Here is an 18,592-nt window from a genome sequence, read left to right on the forward strand (position 1 = left end):
CCCCGCCCGGAGATAAAAAATGGGGACTATTTTACTTCCGGAATATTTTACCCAAGAGGATGCCATCATGATTTAACAGTACAATAGAGTTGCATGCCCTCGGGAAAAATTACGGCTGTAGTTTCCCCTTGCTTTCAGCCAACTGCAGTGCCAGCACAGCAAGGCCGTTTTGGTTGATGCTACAAGGCCATGCCAGTCAATCGCCCAGACTGTTACACCTGCAACATCTGAAAAGGCAGCTGCCCCTCTTCAGGAACCACACGTTTGTCTGGCCTCTCAACAGATGCTCCGCCGTTGTGGTTGCACCTACGGTACGGCTGTCTGTATCGCTGAGACATGCAAGTCGCCCCACAAACGGAAAGGTGCATAGTCGATGGAGGAGCTTATGATGTTTAATTTTACTTGTGAAACATGTATAATAGTTTCTACAATGTTCATTAACGCACAAGCATTGGATTTGTGAGTAACATGGACACGTGGCTTTTGTTGGCGTACGCTTGTTATGACATAATGCCTGTGATCAGTTTTCGGCTTTGTCTAGTGAAATGTGAAATTAAAATCCGATAGCACCCCAACATACTTACGGATTTTCATTTTAGTATCGGTGAGCTGTATCCAGTAGATCAAGAGTTCCATAAAGCCTCAAGCTAGAGCCTGAGACATACAGTCTACGTGGTACGTCTGTTCAAAAATGGTTCAAATGGCTCTGAGCACTATGGGACTTAACATCTGAGGTCATCAGTCCCCTAGAACTTAGAACTACTTAAACCTAACTAACCTATGTACATCACACACATCCATGCCCGAGGCAGGATTCGAACCTGCGACCTTAGCGGTCGCGCGGTTCGAGAATGAAGCGCCTAGAACCGCTCGGCCACAGCGGCCGGCGGTACTTATATACTGCGATAAGAACATCCTTTGAGGCACCAGGTAGGTGGGCACTTACAGAATTTCAGTGTTTAGCTTTAATGCAGCAGTATATAACTAGGCTCCTCAGACGTAATGCTACTGCAGTACAAATGGAAACAGTTACGTACCATCTTACGTCATATTCAGTAGCGATGGTGCATATCTTTATATAAGCGCGTTTTAGTGGAAGATCGCTGTTCGCCCATGCATCCAAATTGGAGTCTCGTATAATATACGTGAAAATCGAAAAGAAAATTGAAGACCCGTTAGATGGTCAATTTGGCTTTAGGAAAAGTAAAGGCACCAGAGCATCAGTACTGGCATAATGCTTGATAATGAAGACAAGACTTTCGACAAATCGCAGGACTCACCGTCCTCGATAAAGCGTCTGACAACGCTAGTGTGGAAAACTGATTGCCGTTCTCGGGAAAATAAACATAGAGAAAGACGAATAATACGTACAAGAACCGAACAAGAACCGAGAATGAACAATAAGAATGGAATACCAAGGACGAAGTACTCGGACAGTTATGTAGTCTTCATCCCTACTGTTCAATCTGTACACTAAATAAGCAATGACGGAAACAGAAGGAAGAGTCAATAGTGGAATTAGAATTAAATATGAAAGAATATCTGTGATCACATTCTCTGAAGACATTTGCGGTCCTCAGTGAAGGTGAAGAGGAATTAAAGGAGCTGTTGAATTAACAGTCTACTGAGAACAGAACGTGGATTGAGAGTAAACCGAAAAAAGACGAAAGTAATGAGGAGTAGCAGAAATCAGATCAGCGAGAAACTTCTCAGAATTTAGGAACCACGCACTAGACAAAGTGGAGCAGTTCCACTACCAGGGAGCAAAATAATGCAAGACAGATGAAGCAAAGAGGATACAAAAAGCAGAGTAGCACAGGCAAAGGAGGCATTCTTGGCCCAAAGAATTCTACACTGAGTAACAGAATTAAAGCCTCACTTTTTCAAACCCCGTTAATTCCCACCCACTGTGATGGTTAACTTTGAATTTTGGCACAAAGGTGGGTACGACCTTGCTCTGTAAAGTTGCAAAGGCGTGGTGCCCTATGACGTCATTCTGGGGCTCGAAGACGCAACAAACAGCAAGGTGTCGACACATGCAAAATAAAGGCCACAGCTCAGAAGTTCATCTGACGCGACCGGCCGTTGTGTCCCAGCGGTTCTAGGCGCTTCAGTCTATAATCGCGCTACCGCTTCGGTTCCAGGTTCGAATCCTGCCTCGGGCATGGATGTGTGTGATGTCCTTAGGTTTAAATAGTTCTATGTTCTATTGCACTCAAGACCTCAGATGTTAAGTCCCATAATGCTCAGAGCTATTTGAACCATTTTTTCATCTGACGTGTAAGGTGGGTTAATGATGTCACACTGGCACTAAATTTTAACACCGTTCTGCCCAGCGCTACCATGGACGTGTCACAGGATCGAACCCCTCCTTACCTACATCTCGCCCTTTGAAACTTCCTGGCAGATTAAAACTGTGTGCCGGACCGAGACTCAAACTCGGGACCTTTGCCTTTCGCGGGCAAGTGCTCTACCAACTGAGCTACCCAAGCACGACTCACGTCCCGTCCTCACAGCTTTACTTCCGCCAGTACCTCGTCTCCTACCTTCCAAACTTTACAGAAGCTCTGTAATGCAAAAGGCATGACACTCAATCGACGGTATTAACACACCGCTCCTATATAATGCATGTCAATGAGCGGAAAGTGAAACAAGCAGCGAGAGGAAACGTTTGGTGTGGAAACCAGCGCAGGCAGACGCAGAGGCTGCACCATGGGAAGCACCAGAAAAAGCTCTTGGGGGGCATTCTACGGCAGGTGTCAGCGACAGGACAGGACAGGTGACGCATACTGCAGAGCAAGTAATAGGCTACCAGAAGTAGGACAGAAAGAAGCTTTAGAAAACTAAGTTTCGAAATTCCAAATGGATAAGAACAACAGCGAATGGTACACATGTGAGCGGACACGTAACGTCCGATTGGTGGAAACGAACTAGGAAAGAGTAAAGTGCCGATATTTCAACGCAGTTTAATGGTAGGGCCCTTGCGACTGGCAGAGCGAGTATCCACAAAATAAGATGAAAGCTCCTATTGGTTGAAAAAAGTCGTGACGTGGAAAACGAATGGACCCAGGAGGGGAGAGAGTTCAGCTACAAGAAAGACGACAACGAAATTTTCGAGGACTTTTCTCTGATCTGGCGTCTAGTGCAGACCGGGGCACATAAAGCTCTGTACGACGCGGAGGAGAAATTTGTGTGAACACTGCGTTCACAGCGGCTGACATTCAGCTAGATATTAGGTGAAGCGTCGTTGAACTCCAATTGTGGTCTCTTGTCACTTCGTCTTGAATCTACTCTATGGTTATTTTCAGTCTAGGTTCAAAAATGGTTCAAATGGCTCTGAGCACTATTGGACTCAACACCTTAGGTCATAAGTCCCCTAGAACTTAGAACTACTTAAACCTAACTAACCTAAGGACAACACACACATCCATGCCCGAGGCAGGATTCGAACCTGCGACCGTAGCGGTGGCGCGGTTCCAGACTGTAGCGCCAGAACCGCTCGGCCACCAGCGGCCGGCTTCAGTCTAGGAAACAGGAACAAGTCAGCTATGGCTAGGTCTGGAGGAATACGATAGATGGAGCACAATGGGAATATGATGTTTTGCTAGACATCTGTGGACAAGGAATGACACTGGAGACGCTGCATTGTCATGATGCGACAACAAAGTTTGTTTTTTCCACAGTTCAGTCCTCTTCTTGCGCACAGCATCCCTCATGCGCACTAGGATTCGTCAGCAACTTCTAGAACAGTGGAACGACGGTTTCTGCTAATCACAGGAAGAAATCTTCCGACATCATTCATTGATGTGGAAGGTCATCCAGGCTTAGGATCGTTGTGGACCGACTTTCTGCCCTGCTTAAAAAGCTCGAACTACTCACAGCAGTGCTTTTGACACACACAGTCCTCCTTGCATGGTTATCTAAACAAGTTCTGCCATGTTTGTAGCAAAGTTTTACACACGTTGTTCTTCGAGCTCTTTCGTTGCGACTTTGGTACTAACCCGATGAGGAGCTTCCGCACGCGAACACGTCAGCGGCTGTACTTCGCCTACTAACGATCACAGCGAAACGCTACAGGCGGCAGGATGTTGTCTAAGCCTACTGCTACATGCACTCAGTAACAGCAGCGCGCTCCTTCTTCCAGATGGCGTGCTATTTCAAAAGTTCGGTTTCTTTTGAATACGCCTCGTACAGGGTGTAAAGGAAATTTGTGGTAAGGTCTTGTGGGACCAAACTACAGAGGTCATCGTTCCCTAAGCCTACACACTCCTTAATATATCTTAAACTATGGACAACACACACACCCATGCCCGAGGGAGGTGCCGCACGGACCGTAACAAGGCGCCACTATACCGCGCGGCTACCAGGTGTAAAGGTACCGATATTGATCACTTACGTAACGTACTGAATCCACCCTTATCTCCGTCAGGCTGGAGCAGCACACATGGCACTAACATGGCCCATCTTACGAGACAGGTGTGGTTCTGATGCCTTCCAATACAGCGCGTGACTGACACAGTCTGCTCTATCCAGGTCCTCAAGTTAGCTCGCAGTAACTTGCCGTTTGAATTATGAATATCTGCTTCATGACGTATCCACGCATAATGACACAAATCGACTTAAGATGTGAGAAAAGTGTTGTTTTTGTGATGGATTGTATATCAGCAATGTTGACAGTGTTTTACGGCACAGCGGTAATTCAAAATCGACGTAAGAAATGAGAAAAGTACTAATTTTGAGATGGATTGTGTTTGTCGGCTGTGTTAATCGCTTTCTGTGCCACAGCCTGTAGTTCAAGAGCTGTGTTATTGCCATTGTTTTGCGGCACACACTGTAGTTCAAACTTAACTTCACAGACAAGAAATGCGTTAATTTTGAGATGGGTTGTACAGATCAGCTGTGTTAACAGTGATTAACGATTCACGGCACAGACTGCGCCCTATGCGCTTTTTTTTTTTTTTTTTTTTTTTTGATATGTTACAATACAGCATCACCAGTCTATTGCGGTCTAACTGTGTTGGTGAGGCAGTAAATTTCCACAGGGCAGTGACTGCGTCACTGCAATTCACTTTGGAGGTGTGGCGGTGGGACTTGTAGTCCCGTACCACCCTCTGACGGTGACAGTACTGCATGAGTCAGGCAGAAAAATTTAGCCTAACATGGGCAGGTATGATTGGAAAGTATTGGACGTAGAATGGGGGCTAGTCCCGCCAAACGATGCGTCCGTGGTGGGCGCGTCAGACCTATCGTTAGCCATGGTCGGAATCCGTTTCCTCTAGGATGGTTAGGGGAACCGGATGTCGATGCCAGCGGCGTGGAAGTGTGGTCCCAACGTGGCGTAGCCCATGGACAGTGTCCCGCAAGGCATCCACTTTCTCATAGAGCCGCCGCGCGTTGTTGCGTATGGTCGTCTTTAGGGGGACGATATCCGCTTCCTCGTGGAGAGTGACAATTCTCGTGAGTGGCGGGGCGTGTAGGCTCCACCTGAGCACCTTGTTCTGCAGGCGCTGCAATGTCCGCATCCTGGTGACACTAATCGTGGCCCATGCAGCAAATCCATACGTGAGGGCAGGCAGGATAACTGTTCGGTATATGCGGAGATGCGCGCTAGAATATTAGTATATTTGCGGCAGCGGAACAAACGTTACTGCGAGAATAAAATCTGTGTAGGCGATGCCACTCTTTGCTTATATAGCATCCATCTGCATTTACATCTATACTCTGCAAATCACAGTGAGGTGCATGGCAGAGGATACGTCCCATTGCACCAGTTTTTTAGGATGTTCTTCCCGTTCCATTCACATATGGAGCACGAGAAAAATGATTGTTTGAATGCCTGTGTGCGTGCAGTAATTATTCTAATCTTATCCTCACAATCCTATGCCGACAGATACGTAGGGATTTTAGTACATTCCTAGAGTCATCATTTAAATCCGGTTCTTCGAACTTTGTTAACAGATTTTCTCGGGATAGTTTCAGTCTATCTTCCAGTCCAGTCCCTTCAGTATCTCTGTGAAAATCTCACGGATTAAACAAACTTGTGACAATTCGTGCAGCCCTTCACTGTATACGTTCAACATGCCTCGTTACTCCTACTTGGTAGGGGTCCCACACACTTTAGCAATATTCTAAGGTGCAACGAACCTCCTTTGTGGAGTGATTGCACTTTCCCAGTATTCTATTAAGAAACCTACGTCTACCTCTTGCTTTACCTACGAGTCAGCCTACGTGATCATTCGATTTCACATCCCTACAAAGTGCCACACCCACATATTTGTATGAACTGGCCGATTCCAGCAGTGACTCATTGTTACTATAGTCATAGGATACTATGCTCTTTCGTTCTGTGAAATACACAATTTTACATTTATGAGCATGTAAAGCAAGCTGCCAGTCTTTGCATCACCTTGAAACCTTATCCTGATATGACTGAATACTTATGCAGTAGTCCGTTACAGATAAAAGCACCATCTGCAAAAAGCCTGATGTTGCTATTAATATTGTCTTCGAGGTCATTAACATGCAACATGAACATCTGATATCCCAACACACTTCCCTGGGAAATACCCGAATTTACTTCTACATCCGACGATGATTCTCCATTCATGATAAGATACTGCGTTCTTCCTACCAAAAAATCTTCAGCCCAGTCACAAATTCCACTTGATAGTCCATATGATCGTAGTTTTGACAGCAAGAGTAACTTTGGTACTGAGTCTAACGCTTTTTGGAGATCAAGAAATACTGAATCTATCTGACTTCTTTGATCTAAAGTTTTCAGTATGTCATGTGAGAAAAAATTGTGAGCTGAATTTAACATGATCGATGTTTGCAGAATCCATGCACGTAGGAATCGAGGTCATTTTCTTTCAAGGTACGTAATTATATGTGAACAGAGAATATGTTCCAAGATTCTACAACAAATCTATATCAAGGATATTGGACGCTAGTTTCGTGTATCAATTCTACTACCCTTCTTGTAGACGGATGTGTGCCCCGTAATTTTTTCCAAGAACTGGGCACGGTTTTCTGTTCGAGAAATCTACGATAGACTATAGTTAGAAGAGGGGCTAACTCATCTGCAAATTCAGTATAGAATCTGCAGGGACTGCACTGGGCTCTGGAGCTTTGTTTAGTTTTAACGATGTCAGCTGTTTCTTAACATCACTGACACCAATACTTGATTCATTCTTCTTTTCAGCGGTACGAGAATTAAATTCTGGCACTCTTCTGGGTGAAAATTTGTAGAGGAACATTTGAAAATGGAGTTAAGCATTTCAGATTTTGCTTTGCTACCCTCATTCGCTAAGGACTGGACACTAACATTGGCGCCACTAACAGCCTTTGCATACGACCAAATTTTCTTTGCGTTCCGTGAAAGATCATTTAAAAATACCCAGCTACCGTAGTCATTGAAGGCATCACGGATTGCTCTCTAGACAGCCAAACGAATTTCCTTCCGAATTTCTCTGTCTATAGCCCTGCGCTTTGACAGCTATTATGCAGTAATCTCTGTTTCTTTATACGTTTCTTTACACCGACTGTATACGATGGAGGTTCGTTCCCATTGTAAACTGTGTTACTGGGTACATACCTCTCCAGTGTGTAGTTCCGCTACATGCTCCTGCCCCGCGCTGGAAGTTTCATGTTCCTCATTGAGATATTACATGACTGATTTTTTTATCTATTTACTAAAATAAACATCTTTCTCTCCGTTTTAGTTGCCCTTTGTAGTCTGGTAATCAATATTGCCACAATCGCTTCATGGCCACTGATACCAGTTTCGAGGTGGACATCCTCAAAGAGATGGCTATTCGTTGCCATTAGATCCAATATATTTCTATCATGAGTGTGGTTACTATCTATCATTTCTTGTTAATTTCCAGAGAAGGCATTTAATAATGTTTCACAGGATGTCTTATTACATCAACAACTAACAAAACGGTAATTTTCCCAGTTTATTGTTGGATCATTGAAGTCCCCACGAACGATTACAGAACGTTTGGGGAACTTACTTACAAGTGAACTGAGGTTTCCTCCAAAGTTTTTGGTTACATCAGGAGATGAGGCTGGTGGGCGATAGAAGGCTCCAGTTATCGTTTTATGCCCACCCTTGGTACTGAGTCTTGCCCAAGGAATCTCACTGGCAGCTTCAATTTCTATTTCGGTGGATTTGAATTTCTTGTCTAATGCGATAATTACACCACTTGTATTTCCCGTTCGCCTGTCCTTTCGATACACACTTAATTTTCCTCAAAAACCTCATTGCTGTCAATTTCAGGTTTCAACGACCTTTCTGTGCCTAGCAGTATGTGAGCTACACAGCTTTTATGAGCGTTTCAACTTTATCCCGAATGCTTCGGCAGTTTAACATGAGGATTTTAATACTCTCACCTGTGGGACGCATTTCTTTCGATCTTCTCTGATACTTCTGGGTGTCCTGCACCCATCTTTATCCGGAGTGTCCAGCCCACACACAGTCAGCCGCCTGAGTAGTAGCCAGCAGCCTCTGATGTGTATTGCACACCTGCCCCATTTAGGAGGACCCTACAGTTCTCAACCCTATGGCACAAGTCCAGGACATCGCAGCCTAGTTTGTCACAGAAAGTTTGGTCTCTGGTTCAGTCCTTCCATTCGACTAAGAACCAAAACGCCAAGATCAGTTCTGGGGACAATACTGTAAACTGTGAGCTTCGTTGAAACTCAATACGCAAGGCTCGTCTCCTCAACCTTCTCTGCAAGTCTCTTCAATTATCCAAGTATGACCTCAAGCCCAGTCGACAGGCATCATTTATTCCAACGTGCGCCAAAATCTGCCGTTTGTTGCACCCTGTTCCGTCAATGGTTGCTGGAATAGCTTCTTCCTTGAATTCCATATACACTGACTGCATCTGGTGTTGCTTCCTGTCCCTTGCAGCCATTTCTGTAAGGGATACCATCATGCGCCATACGTTTGAACCTCCAATGATTAATAGAACTGTACCCTTTCCATTTGCCTCATCTTGACACCGGACAAAACAGTTTTCCCCAAAACAAGTGAAGTGAGTCCCACTTACTCAGTTTCAGTTCCAGTGAAATGCAGCACCTCAGACGTATTGGTTAGATGGATCGGTACAATATCCTGAGTCCTCCCTTTGCCCCATCCACCCTGTACAGGTCGCCTAGATTTACCATTGACACGCCATTCGTGGTCGACGAGTAATGACAGGACCTGTACTTTCTGCAGAGGAGACAGGATCCACATTAGAGGATAGTGCTTGAGGTCAGAACAACAACTGTGTAAGCTGCAAATGTCTTTAATTTAATATTGCAGTCTTATCACAGAAGTACACACATTTACACAGTTAACAATGTGACAATGTTACGACATCAAAGGAACGCACCTCGTCCTCAGAAAGTGAAATAATCGTAAACCCCACAACTGTAAATTTTAACTAGATGTTTCTTTACAAAATTATTCTTACGACTATGTCATGACGTTGGTTCCAGGTTCCAGGAGGCTGTCCGCAAATGGAAGAAATGACGGGAACGAAAGAGCTGGAAGAACTTGCCTGTGAAGTGCACAGTGGGAAGAAGCATGGTGGATGATTGTGCACAAAATAACTGTGTATCGCCATTAGAGGAGACTATTTTGAGGGGGTAGTCCTTAAAGTATTGTACAACAAGCAATAAAGGCATTATAAGAAAAGTTAATTTCTTTTCAAACACGCCTCACACAAGCGCCAATGTTATGTTCCTGGTGTTTAGAATTGTTTGCAGCCATGACCGATGTCGAAGGTGGAGCATTCCACGTTACGGAAGCATGCAGGTAAACATTTAATGTATAGTGTAGCAGGCTGTAGTGGCCGGAAAGATCAAGAAAAGTACAGAGAAAAGTTACTCAACGAGCATCATATTAACTGCAAGAAATGTTTCGTCGTGGGCCGATGAAACCACAGAGAATAGGGCAAGATTCTTGAAAGAGGACTGTTTGCATAGTAGAATTTGAGGTGAGGGTGTTGGGTCGTTAAATCCTCACTAAGGATTAGTCAATTTGCCTGTGAAGTGCACACTGGTAAGAAACATTGTGGGTGATAGAGTGTGCACAAAATAACTGGACGGCGCAGCAGGGGAAGAGGGGAGACGGGGTAGGGTGGCGAGGCTCCGTTGTGAACGGCCACGATGAACTGAAGCCTCTGCACAAATGTATATTTCGCATGATTCGTAACCTCCAGCTGCCGAACCTGCAAACATATTAACAATATATGTAAGTGCGACCAATAAGTAGAAAAATTCAGACTTCCAAAGTCGATAGTTTGTGACTAGTCTACCGAAAAATAAATAACGAACCAAAGGAAAAGAAGTCCGACCACGTGCTGCCAGAAAGAAACCTCATAAAACAAAATAGGGCAAAAGTGTAGTATAGCAGACATCGTCACGATAGTGAGAGTGTAAAATAAGAAATGTCTGTCACAGGGATATTATGTGGCAGTCCTCTGACAACCCTGAAACACGTCGGTCAGTCCGTCTCATATAATGTTGCTGGTTTTACCTTATCAAGGTTGTCGAGTATCTTTTCCTCTGCTTGCTTTTCCCACTATTTTCCAGTCTTATATTTTCCGTGCCAGGGAAGAAGATCGCGCTGGGAACGTGAATTTATGTCCCTTTATTCTCACCTTAACTACAGTTCGATCACTTTCTTCATGTGGAGCACCACAGCCGTATGTTTGTTAAAGGAAATTTTGAAGTTTTCCACCTCCGCTGTTTTTGACAAGTATTCAGATTATTACAGCTTGCACTATTTGCCAATTTCGGCCTTACAGACCATTTTCAGGCGTGCAGCTGTTGAGCAACTGACCACTGAGTGACTACAGGCACCCTTTTCAGATAAAACACGTTTTATACTCCACGGCGTGAAACGTCTGAAAGCAAACACCCTACAAGACAAGAATCGTCAGAAGGAACCAGGCTGGGGGAGGGAGGAATATGGTCTGGGGAATATTTTCGTGGTATTCCCTGGGTAAACTCATCATTCTGGAAGGCACAGTGCATTACCACAAGTATGCATCTATCCTTGGGGACCATGTCCGCTCCTATATGCAGTTTGTTTTTCCTCGGCATGGTGGCGTCTACCAGTAGGACAATGCTACATGTCGCAACGCTCGTAGTGTACGTGCATGGTTCGAAGAGCACCCCGACGACTGTACCGTGTTCTCCTCGCCACACAAGTGACAGGATTTAGACGCAGTCGAGAAATTGAGAGACCATCTCACCCGAGAAACCTGGCACAGATGGCAACGGCACTAGAGTCAGGATGGTTCCACATACCTGTCGGTACATTCCAAAACCTCACTGATTCTCTTCCTGTACTTCTCGCAGCAGTCCGAGCTGCAAAAGATGGTTATTCAGGCTTTTGACAGGTGATCACATTAATGTGACTGGTCAGCGAATCTTGCATTGTTCCATTTCTGTCTTTCCCTTCAGTTTTTATCCTTTACAGCTCCTTCAAGTACTATACAAGTCATTCCCTGCTGGTTTAACTTTTGTACAATACACAACACAGCAAAGTATGCAGCAAATTTTATGACCTGTTGTAACGTAAGCTTTTAGATTGGAAGTCATCACCTTCAACAGGTGCTACGATTTTGTTGTCGCTAGATGTAAGTTAGTTTTATAAAGAGCTTAACATTCATTTCTGACCGGAAGGTCCTCAGTCCAGAGTATCCACGTTAGGATCCTGCTCCAATATTATAATACTGAGCCTACCCGTGTAGGATTCCCTATAGTGGCTGTACTGCGTGGGGCAGGTAGAATTTGTTTCCCACCACTCCTCTTCCTCCAGCGGTCTGCTTGCTGGGTAGGGTTTATTACCTGTGATCGCACCACACTTATCTCTGCTGGGGTCAAGAAAAGCTGGGGGTCACATTTTTTAGGTTATAAATCTTCTCTCTCCTTTGGTGCCATACATTACGATTATCTCCCTTGTGCCCCACTCGTATGTTGGATATATTCCGAGACTCTGTCTTTCCCTACAGTTTTTACCCTGCACAGCTCCCTCAAGTACCAGTGGGTTCGGCTGCTCACCTTCGGAGTGTAGACATTGACGAAGAGGCAATCCTCCTCCCCCTCGTACTTGCCCAAAGTCAGGTTCATCTGTGCTGCGATGTTTCCCTCTCTGGTGGCATCCAGCACGCCGGACCAGTCTCCTGCAGGTTGTGGCGGCTGCAACAGACGTCACGCACAATGTACCTTTTATAAAAAATTTCATAAGGTAGTTACCATCAGCGAATAAATATTTTATAAAGATCATGGAACTCAGTCTATCTGAAAACAAATCACTGTTTTAAGACGGTTGCAGTTTCAGATCTTAATGAGAGTGCCCTGCACACACGAACAACACAGGAAAGCATGTAGGTCTGCATAATAAAATTACACTTATGTAGACATCAGTCAACATACTGGAGCAAGAACTTACACTACTTGGTGTATAGCTGTGTATGCCGCGAAACATGGGTGATGTAGTAGGCAAAAACGAAAATATCATATACCTATACTGGTGCTAAGAAATAACCGGTGGTTGAATGGTGTAAGAGAGAGATATATAAAAACCACACAACGCAAATAAGAATCATGACGATATTATACAGAAACGAGACGAAGTAGATGAAGATGAGACAGAAGATGTGACATTGCGAGAAGAATCTGACAAATCACAGAATGATTTAAGTCGAAACACGGCATCTGGAGTAGATATTTCCTCAGAATTATTGAGATCCTCTGGAGAGCACGCCATCACAAAGCTATTCCTCTTGATGCGCAAAATATTTGGGACAGGCAAAATAGCGGGTGATCAAAAAGCCAGTATAAATTTGAAAACTGAATAAATCACGGGATAATGTAGATAGAGAGGTACAAATTGACACACATGCTTGGAATGACATGGGGTTTTATTAGAACCAAAGAAATACAAAAGTTCAAAAAATGTCCGACAGACGGCGCTTCATCTGATCAGAATGGCAATAATTAGCATAACAAAGTAAGACAAAGCAAAGATGATGTTCTTTACAGTAAATGCTCAATATGTCCACCATCATTCCTCAACAATAGCTGTAGTCGAGGAATAATGTTGTGAACAACACTGTAAAGCATGTCCGGTGTTATGGTGAGGCATTGGCGTCGGATGTTGTATTTCAGCATCCCTAGAAATGTCGGTCGATCACGATACACTTGCGACTTCAGGTAACCCCAAAGCCAATAATCGCACGGACTGAGGTCTGGGGACGTGGGAGGCCAAGCATGACGAAAGTGGCGGCTGAGCACACGATCATCACCAAACGACGCGTGCAAGAGATCTTTCACGTGTTTAGCAATATGGGGTGGAGCGCCTGGTTCTAATAAAACCCCATGTCATTCCAAGCATGTGTGTCAATTTTTACCTCTCTATCTACATTATTCCTTGGTTTATTAAGTTTTCAAATTTATATTGACTTTTTGATCACCCGGTATCCTCAGACTTCAATAAGAATGTAATGATTCCTGATGTTAAGAAAGCAAGTGCTGATAGGTGTTAATGTTAATGAATTATTGCGTTAATACGTAATGTTTGTCAAATGCTGACACGAATTATTTATAGAAAAATGGAAAAAGTGGGGGAAGCCGAGATAGGGGAAGATCAGTCTGGAGGAATGTAAGAATATAAGAGGCAATACTGACCCTACGACTTAGGTTAAAAAAAATTAAAATCTAGATTTATTGCATTTGTAGATTTAGAGATATCTTTTCACAATATTGACTGGAATACATTCTTTGAAATTCTCAAGGTAGCAGCGATAACATTCGTGCAGCGAGTGATTACATACGACTTGTTCAGAAATCAGACCGCAGTTATAAGAGTCGAAAGATATGAAACAGAGGCATTAGTTGGAAAGAGAGAGAGACAGGGTTGTAGCAAATCCCACATGTTATTTGGTTGGCACATTGAGAAAGTGGTAAGAGACATCAGGGAGAACTTTTGAAAGGGAATGAAAGTTCATGGAGAAGAAATTAAAACTGTCAGGTTTGCCAACGGCATAGTAATTCTCTCCGAAACACCAAAGGACGGGGAGTAGCAGTGAAACTGAACTGATAGTGTCTTGAAAAGAAATTATGAGATCAACATCAACAAAGGTAAAAAAAGAGTAATCAAATGTAAGTCAATTAAATTAGACTACGCTGAGGGAATTAGATTATGAAATAAAATACTAAAAGTCGTAGAAGAGTTTTGCTGATGGCCGAAGCAGACTGGCAATAGCAAGGAAAGCATTTTTTTTTTTTTATCAAAAAGATGTTTGTTGGCATCTATTATGAATTTAAATGTTCGGAAGTACTTTTTGAAGGTATTTGTCTAGCTTGTCTTGCAAGGAAGCGAAACATGGACGGTAAACAGTTCGTACAGGAAGAGAATTGAAGCTTTCGAAATATGGTGCTACAGAAGAATGCTGCAGATTAGATGGTAGATAAAATAACTAGTGAGGAAATGCTCACTCGAATTAACGGGAAAAGAAAATTTGTGGCACGGCTTGACTAAAAGAATGGTTCGGTTGATGAGACAGATACTAAGATATCAAGGAATTTTTAGTTTGGTAATGGATGAAGGTATGAAGGTTAGAAATTGCGCATGCAAACGAAGGCTAGAGTAAACAAAACCGGCTTAGGTGGATGTAGGTTGCTGCAATAGTTCTGAGAAACGAAGCAGTTTGCACAGTACAGAAACGTCTAGAAGGCTGTACCAAGTGAAGACCACAGCTATTTACGAAAAATACAGAAAATCTAATTAATGACAGCCGTATAGAGATTGGAGCCGACATACTCGTGACTACAAGAACAGTCTGTTTAAAACAGCGCAACCTCGTTCTGTGTATCCCTGAAGTACAAAACTGTCGTCTTCATATATTTATGTAAAGATGTTGTTTCACATTTTTAAAAAGCTAGTGCTTTCATTTATTTTTCGACGCAAGTCGCCAACGTACCAGACTGCGACTCGGTTCCGCAACCTTGTCTCTCAACAGCAATGCTCGTACGGGCAGAGCATCCAACTTATTTAAACCTCACTGAAGTTCCTCTGTAAATCTTGCGGAGCTAGCATAATACATATGTAAAACCTATGCTATTGTTTCACAAACAATCCTCAAATGAAATGTCCCTCGTGGTTGTGAAATAAGTCAAAAAACCATAATGTATTTTCCCTTCAGAGGTAATAACGATTTCGTCACAAAACATTTAAATAAATCGCAGTCTTAGGCGCGTATGATAAATCTTAGGTTGTTGTAGCCACAAATCATAAAGCAGAAAATTAGTTTACAATACTCATTTTACGTTCATCACATTACTACGTTGAAGATGTGCAAAAGTCAGGTTTTAGAACATCCACGTTGATATTATTAATAATTTTATACGTAAAGTGGTTCTAGTAAGAAGTTAACCAATGGAGTAGGTGAAGTTTCGCACCAATAAACCATTTGGCATTTTTTAAACTATCCTTTATTAATAGCTAATTTTTGTAGCTGCTGGCACATTATAACGGACATCTTTCTGAGCCAATCTATGTTGCTTTAAAAATGTATGTAGTTTATTGTTATTTCTAGTAACTGAAGAAAATTTCAGAAACAAAGCTCGCTACAGAAGCATTTTACAGGATGATCGGTTGCGACAGAGCTATGCTGTGATCACCGGATCTTACGCTTTTGAATTTTTACAACGTATTGTCTCTCAGTGTTACAGTCGCATCACACTGCAAATACACATCCCAGTGAAGCGACTCGCCACACTGAAGGACAGTATGTTGTAAAAATTCAAAAGCATAAGATCCGGTGATCACAGCATAGCTCTGTCGAAACCGATAATCCGGTAAAATGCTTCTGTAGCGATCCTGACTTGCGAAGGTTTCTTCAGTTACCCTACATTGCAGATCGCCCCCAGACAATCCATGCCAGGAATATACAATTATTTCTAGTCTTGATTACATTAACCGACCTGTTGGTATGAAAAAAGAGTAACTATTTACAACAAACATCATTAAGGTATAAATGTGGGGAAGCAGTAGTTAGTATCCCCAGGTTCCTGAACAGGAACAGGGTGTTCCAGAGTTCACACCAGAAATAATTCCTAATGCACACTTCTGAAATGGGGAAACATTAACTTGGCTTGATAAGAAATATCCCCCCCCTGCCCCAAGAAAAAGGTCGCGTATGACGTTGTGAAAAGAAAGTAAAGAAAGTATGCTGTTGATGTTATGGTCTGCTTACGAGGTGAGCCTAAAATGTCGAAGTCTCATCATCTCTGCATAACTGACTGGATGGAATCTATATCCATTTGAATCTGCTTAATGAAAGTTAATATTTGATCTTCTTCTTCTATTTGTGCCATCACAGTCCCCTCCATTACTAAGCTGATAGGATGTTCCTTATCAATCGATCCCTTCCTTTAGTCAAGTCGTATTAATAGTTATTTTATTCCCAATACATTTCAATACCTCTTCATTAGTTATCCAAGCTACTCTCTAACCTTCAGCATTCTTCCATAGTACCACATTTCAAAACCGCATATTCTCTTCTTGTCCTAACTGTTGACGTTTCAGTTCCGTACAAGGCTTCACTACAAAAGAATATCTCCAGGAAAAATTTCCTTAGACTTAAATTTACATTCAACGTAAACAAATTTTTCAGAAATGCATTCTTACTGTTGCCAGGCCGCATTTTCTTCTCTGACCGCTGTCAGTTTTTTGCTGGCTAAAGATCAAAGCTCATAGATTACTTTTAGTGTCTCATTTCTTAACCTAATTCTATCAGTATCCTTGATTTACTTCTGCTGATGTTAATTGTACAGCCCTTTTCAACAGATTATCTATTCCGTTTAACTGCTCTCCAAGTCCTTTGCCGTCTGTCATTGAATTACAGTTTCATAGGCAAACATGAAAGTTCTCTCGCCTTGGTTTCGTTTACTGTTTGCTCAGTTGTACGAATTGAAAAAGATCGGGTACAGGCTACAAGCGCGGTAGCATTTATTTTTAATTTTTGTATCATCTGTGCTGGGCCAGATCTGCATTGCAAATAATTATTCTAGTAGTACAACAGTTTTGGGGTAAGTACATATCACACTCCAATAATGAAATCATTAAAACATACCCTGCGTTACCCACCTTGAAGCGGAGAGGCCCAACAGGTGGCTGGGCGTAGGGGATTCCCTGGAAGGAGACGTAGGGGAATCCCCAGACTGTGCGCCTGCGCCGTCCGCGCATTTCGCCCTGTCTCACTTTTAACACCACCGTCTCGTCGGCCATGCTGGATACCCCGCAGTCCCCTGCCCGTACGGGTCGCCGACTCAGAGCTACTGCTCGCTTCGCGCGGACCACGTCTGCGCTAGCGGCTATATATAGCCGCGCCCTTGCGTGACGTAAACGCCGACACCACTGCGATAAAAGGCTCCGGCCTGACCTCGGCTAATCTGACTTGTCACATCGCTGCCGTGAGTATGCGGAAGGAACTAGCGAACTTCCAAGGGCTACTCTTTTACGGCATTCAATCCGAGGTGACAGTCTTCAGAAATCATATTTAACAGCTAAAACTGAAACTTATAGGGTGGCAATACACGATTATGCAGAAATCTTTCAGCAGACATGAGTTGGCAAACGAGCCTTTTTCGAAAGTGTTACTAAGAGCCGCTTTTGACACCAGTATGAACTACTGACGTATTGAGTACAAAATTATTTGAAATGCGAACTTTGGGTTAAGTCACCATTTAATCGGGATTAAATTTCATTTGTGGACCATGGTTGGGCAATGTGGTACAAACACGCTGGGGCACCGCCACATTTTGTTGCCGGCGTAAGATGATATCTAATGCGCAAATATGGTCACAGATGGATAGTTTTGACACGATCTGTACCTTGGACACCACGATCTTCTGGATTTTTGCGCCTTGGGTCACCTCAGCCGTGCGCTTCAGTCTCGAACCGCGCGACAGCTACGGTCGCAGGTTCGAATCCTGCCTCGGGCATGGATGTGTGTGATGTCCTTAGGTTACTTAGGTTTAAGTAGTTCTAAGTTGTAAGGGACTGATGACCTCAGATGTTAAGTGCCTCAGTGCTCAGAGCCATCTGAACCGTTTTTGGGTCACCACAAAAGTGATCACTTCAGAACACCGACTGATACGGTAGGTGAACTGTAACAAAAAACTGTACTCTCTTCTCAATCTTCAAGAGGTGATGCGGGGGTGTTTGAAGGAATCCGTCATTCACTGCAAAGACGAGTGCATAGTTCTATGCCAGTGATCCCCCGATTGTTTCAACAATCGAACTCCATTGCATAAAACAGCTACAAACGTCAGAATACTTTTGAAATAAGCTAATTTGTTAAATATTTAACGCTAAGCACCTAAGCGAGAAAAGATAGGAAAATGTTTGAAATAATGTTTAAAGTTTGTTGGAAGTAGCTAAGTGGTCTCATTATGTGGATCCTGTCTGCATTGTGTTTTGTGAATAGGAATAGTAATAAATAAGTAGTAAATTAAAAGTTGTGCCTGATGCTGACATTTTAGAGGTCTATTTCAATTTTGAATTGGCCATTTGAATTAATAT

The 18,592-nt window shown here is 43.2% G+C and overlaps 1 protein-coding gene across 1 annotated transcript in view; it reads right to left on the reverse strand.

Annotated features, from left to right (window-relative positions):
- Positions 1-17,347, reverse strand: part of LOC124620897 (esterase FE4-like) — a 90,041-nt gene extending 72,694 nt beyond the window's left edge. Inside the window, exons 1-2 of the mRNA XM_047147101.1 lie at positions 17,156-17,347; positions 12,064-12,201 (exon numbers count right to left, since the gene is read on the reverse strand). Coding sequence (XP_047003057.1) covers positions 12,064-12,201; positions 17,156-17,296 — 279 coding nt within the window. The 5' untranslated portion in view covers positions 17,297-17,347. The remainder of the gene's footprint in view (positions 1-12,063; positions 12,202-17,155) is intronic.
- Between the last annotated feature and the right edge of the window lie 1,245 nt (positions 17,348-18,592).

The sequence above is a fragment of the Schistocerca americana genome, chromosome 1 (assembly GCF_021461395.2).
Source record: "Schistocerca americana isolate TAMUIC-IGC-003095 chromosome 1, iqSchAmer2.1, whole genome shotgun sequence".
Lineage (NCBI taxonomy): Eukaryota > Metazoa > Arthropoda > Insecta > Orthoptera > Acrididae > Schistocerca > Schistocerca americana.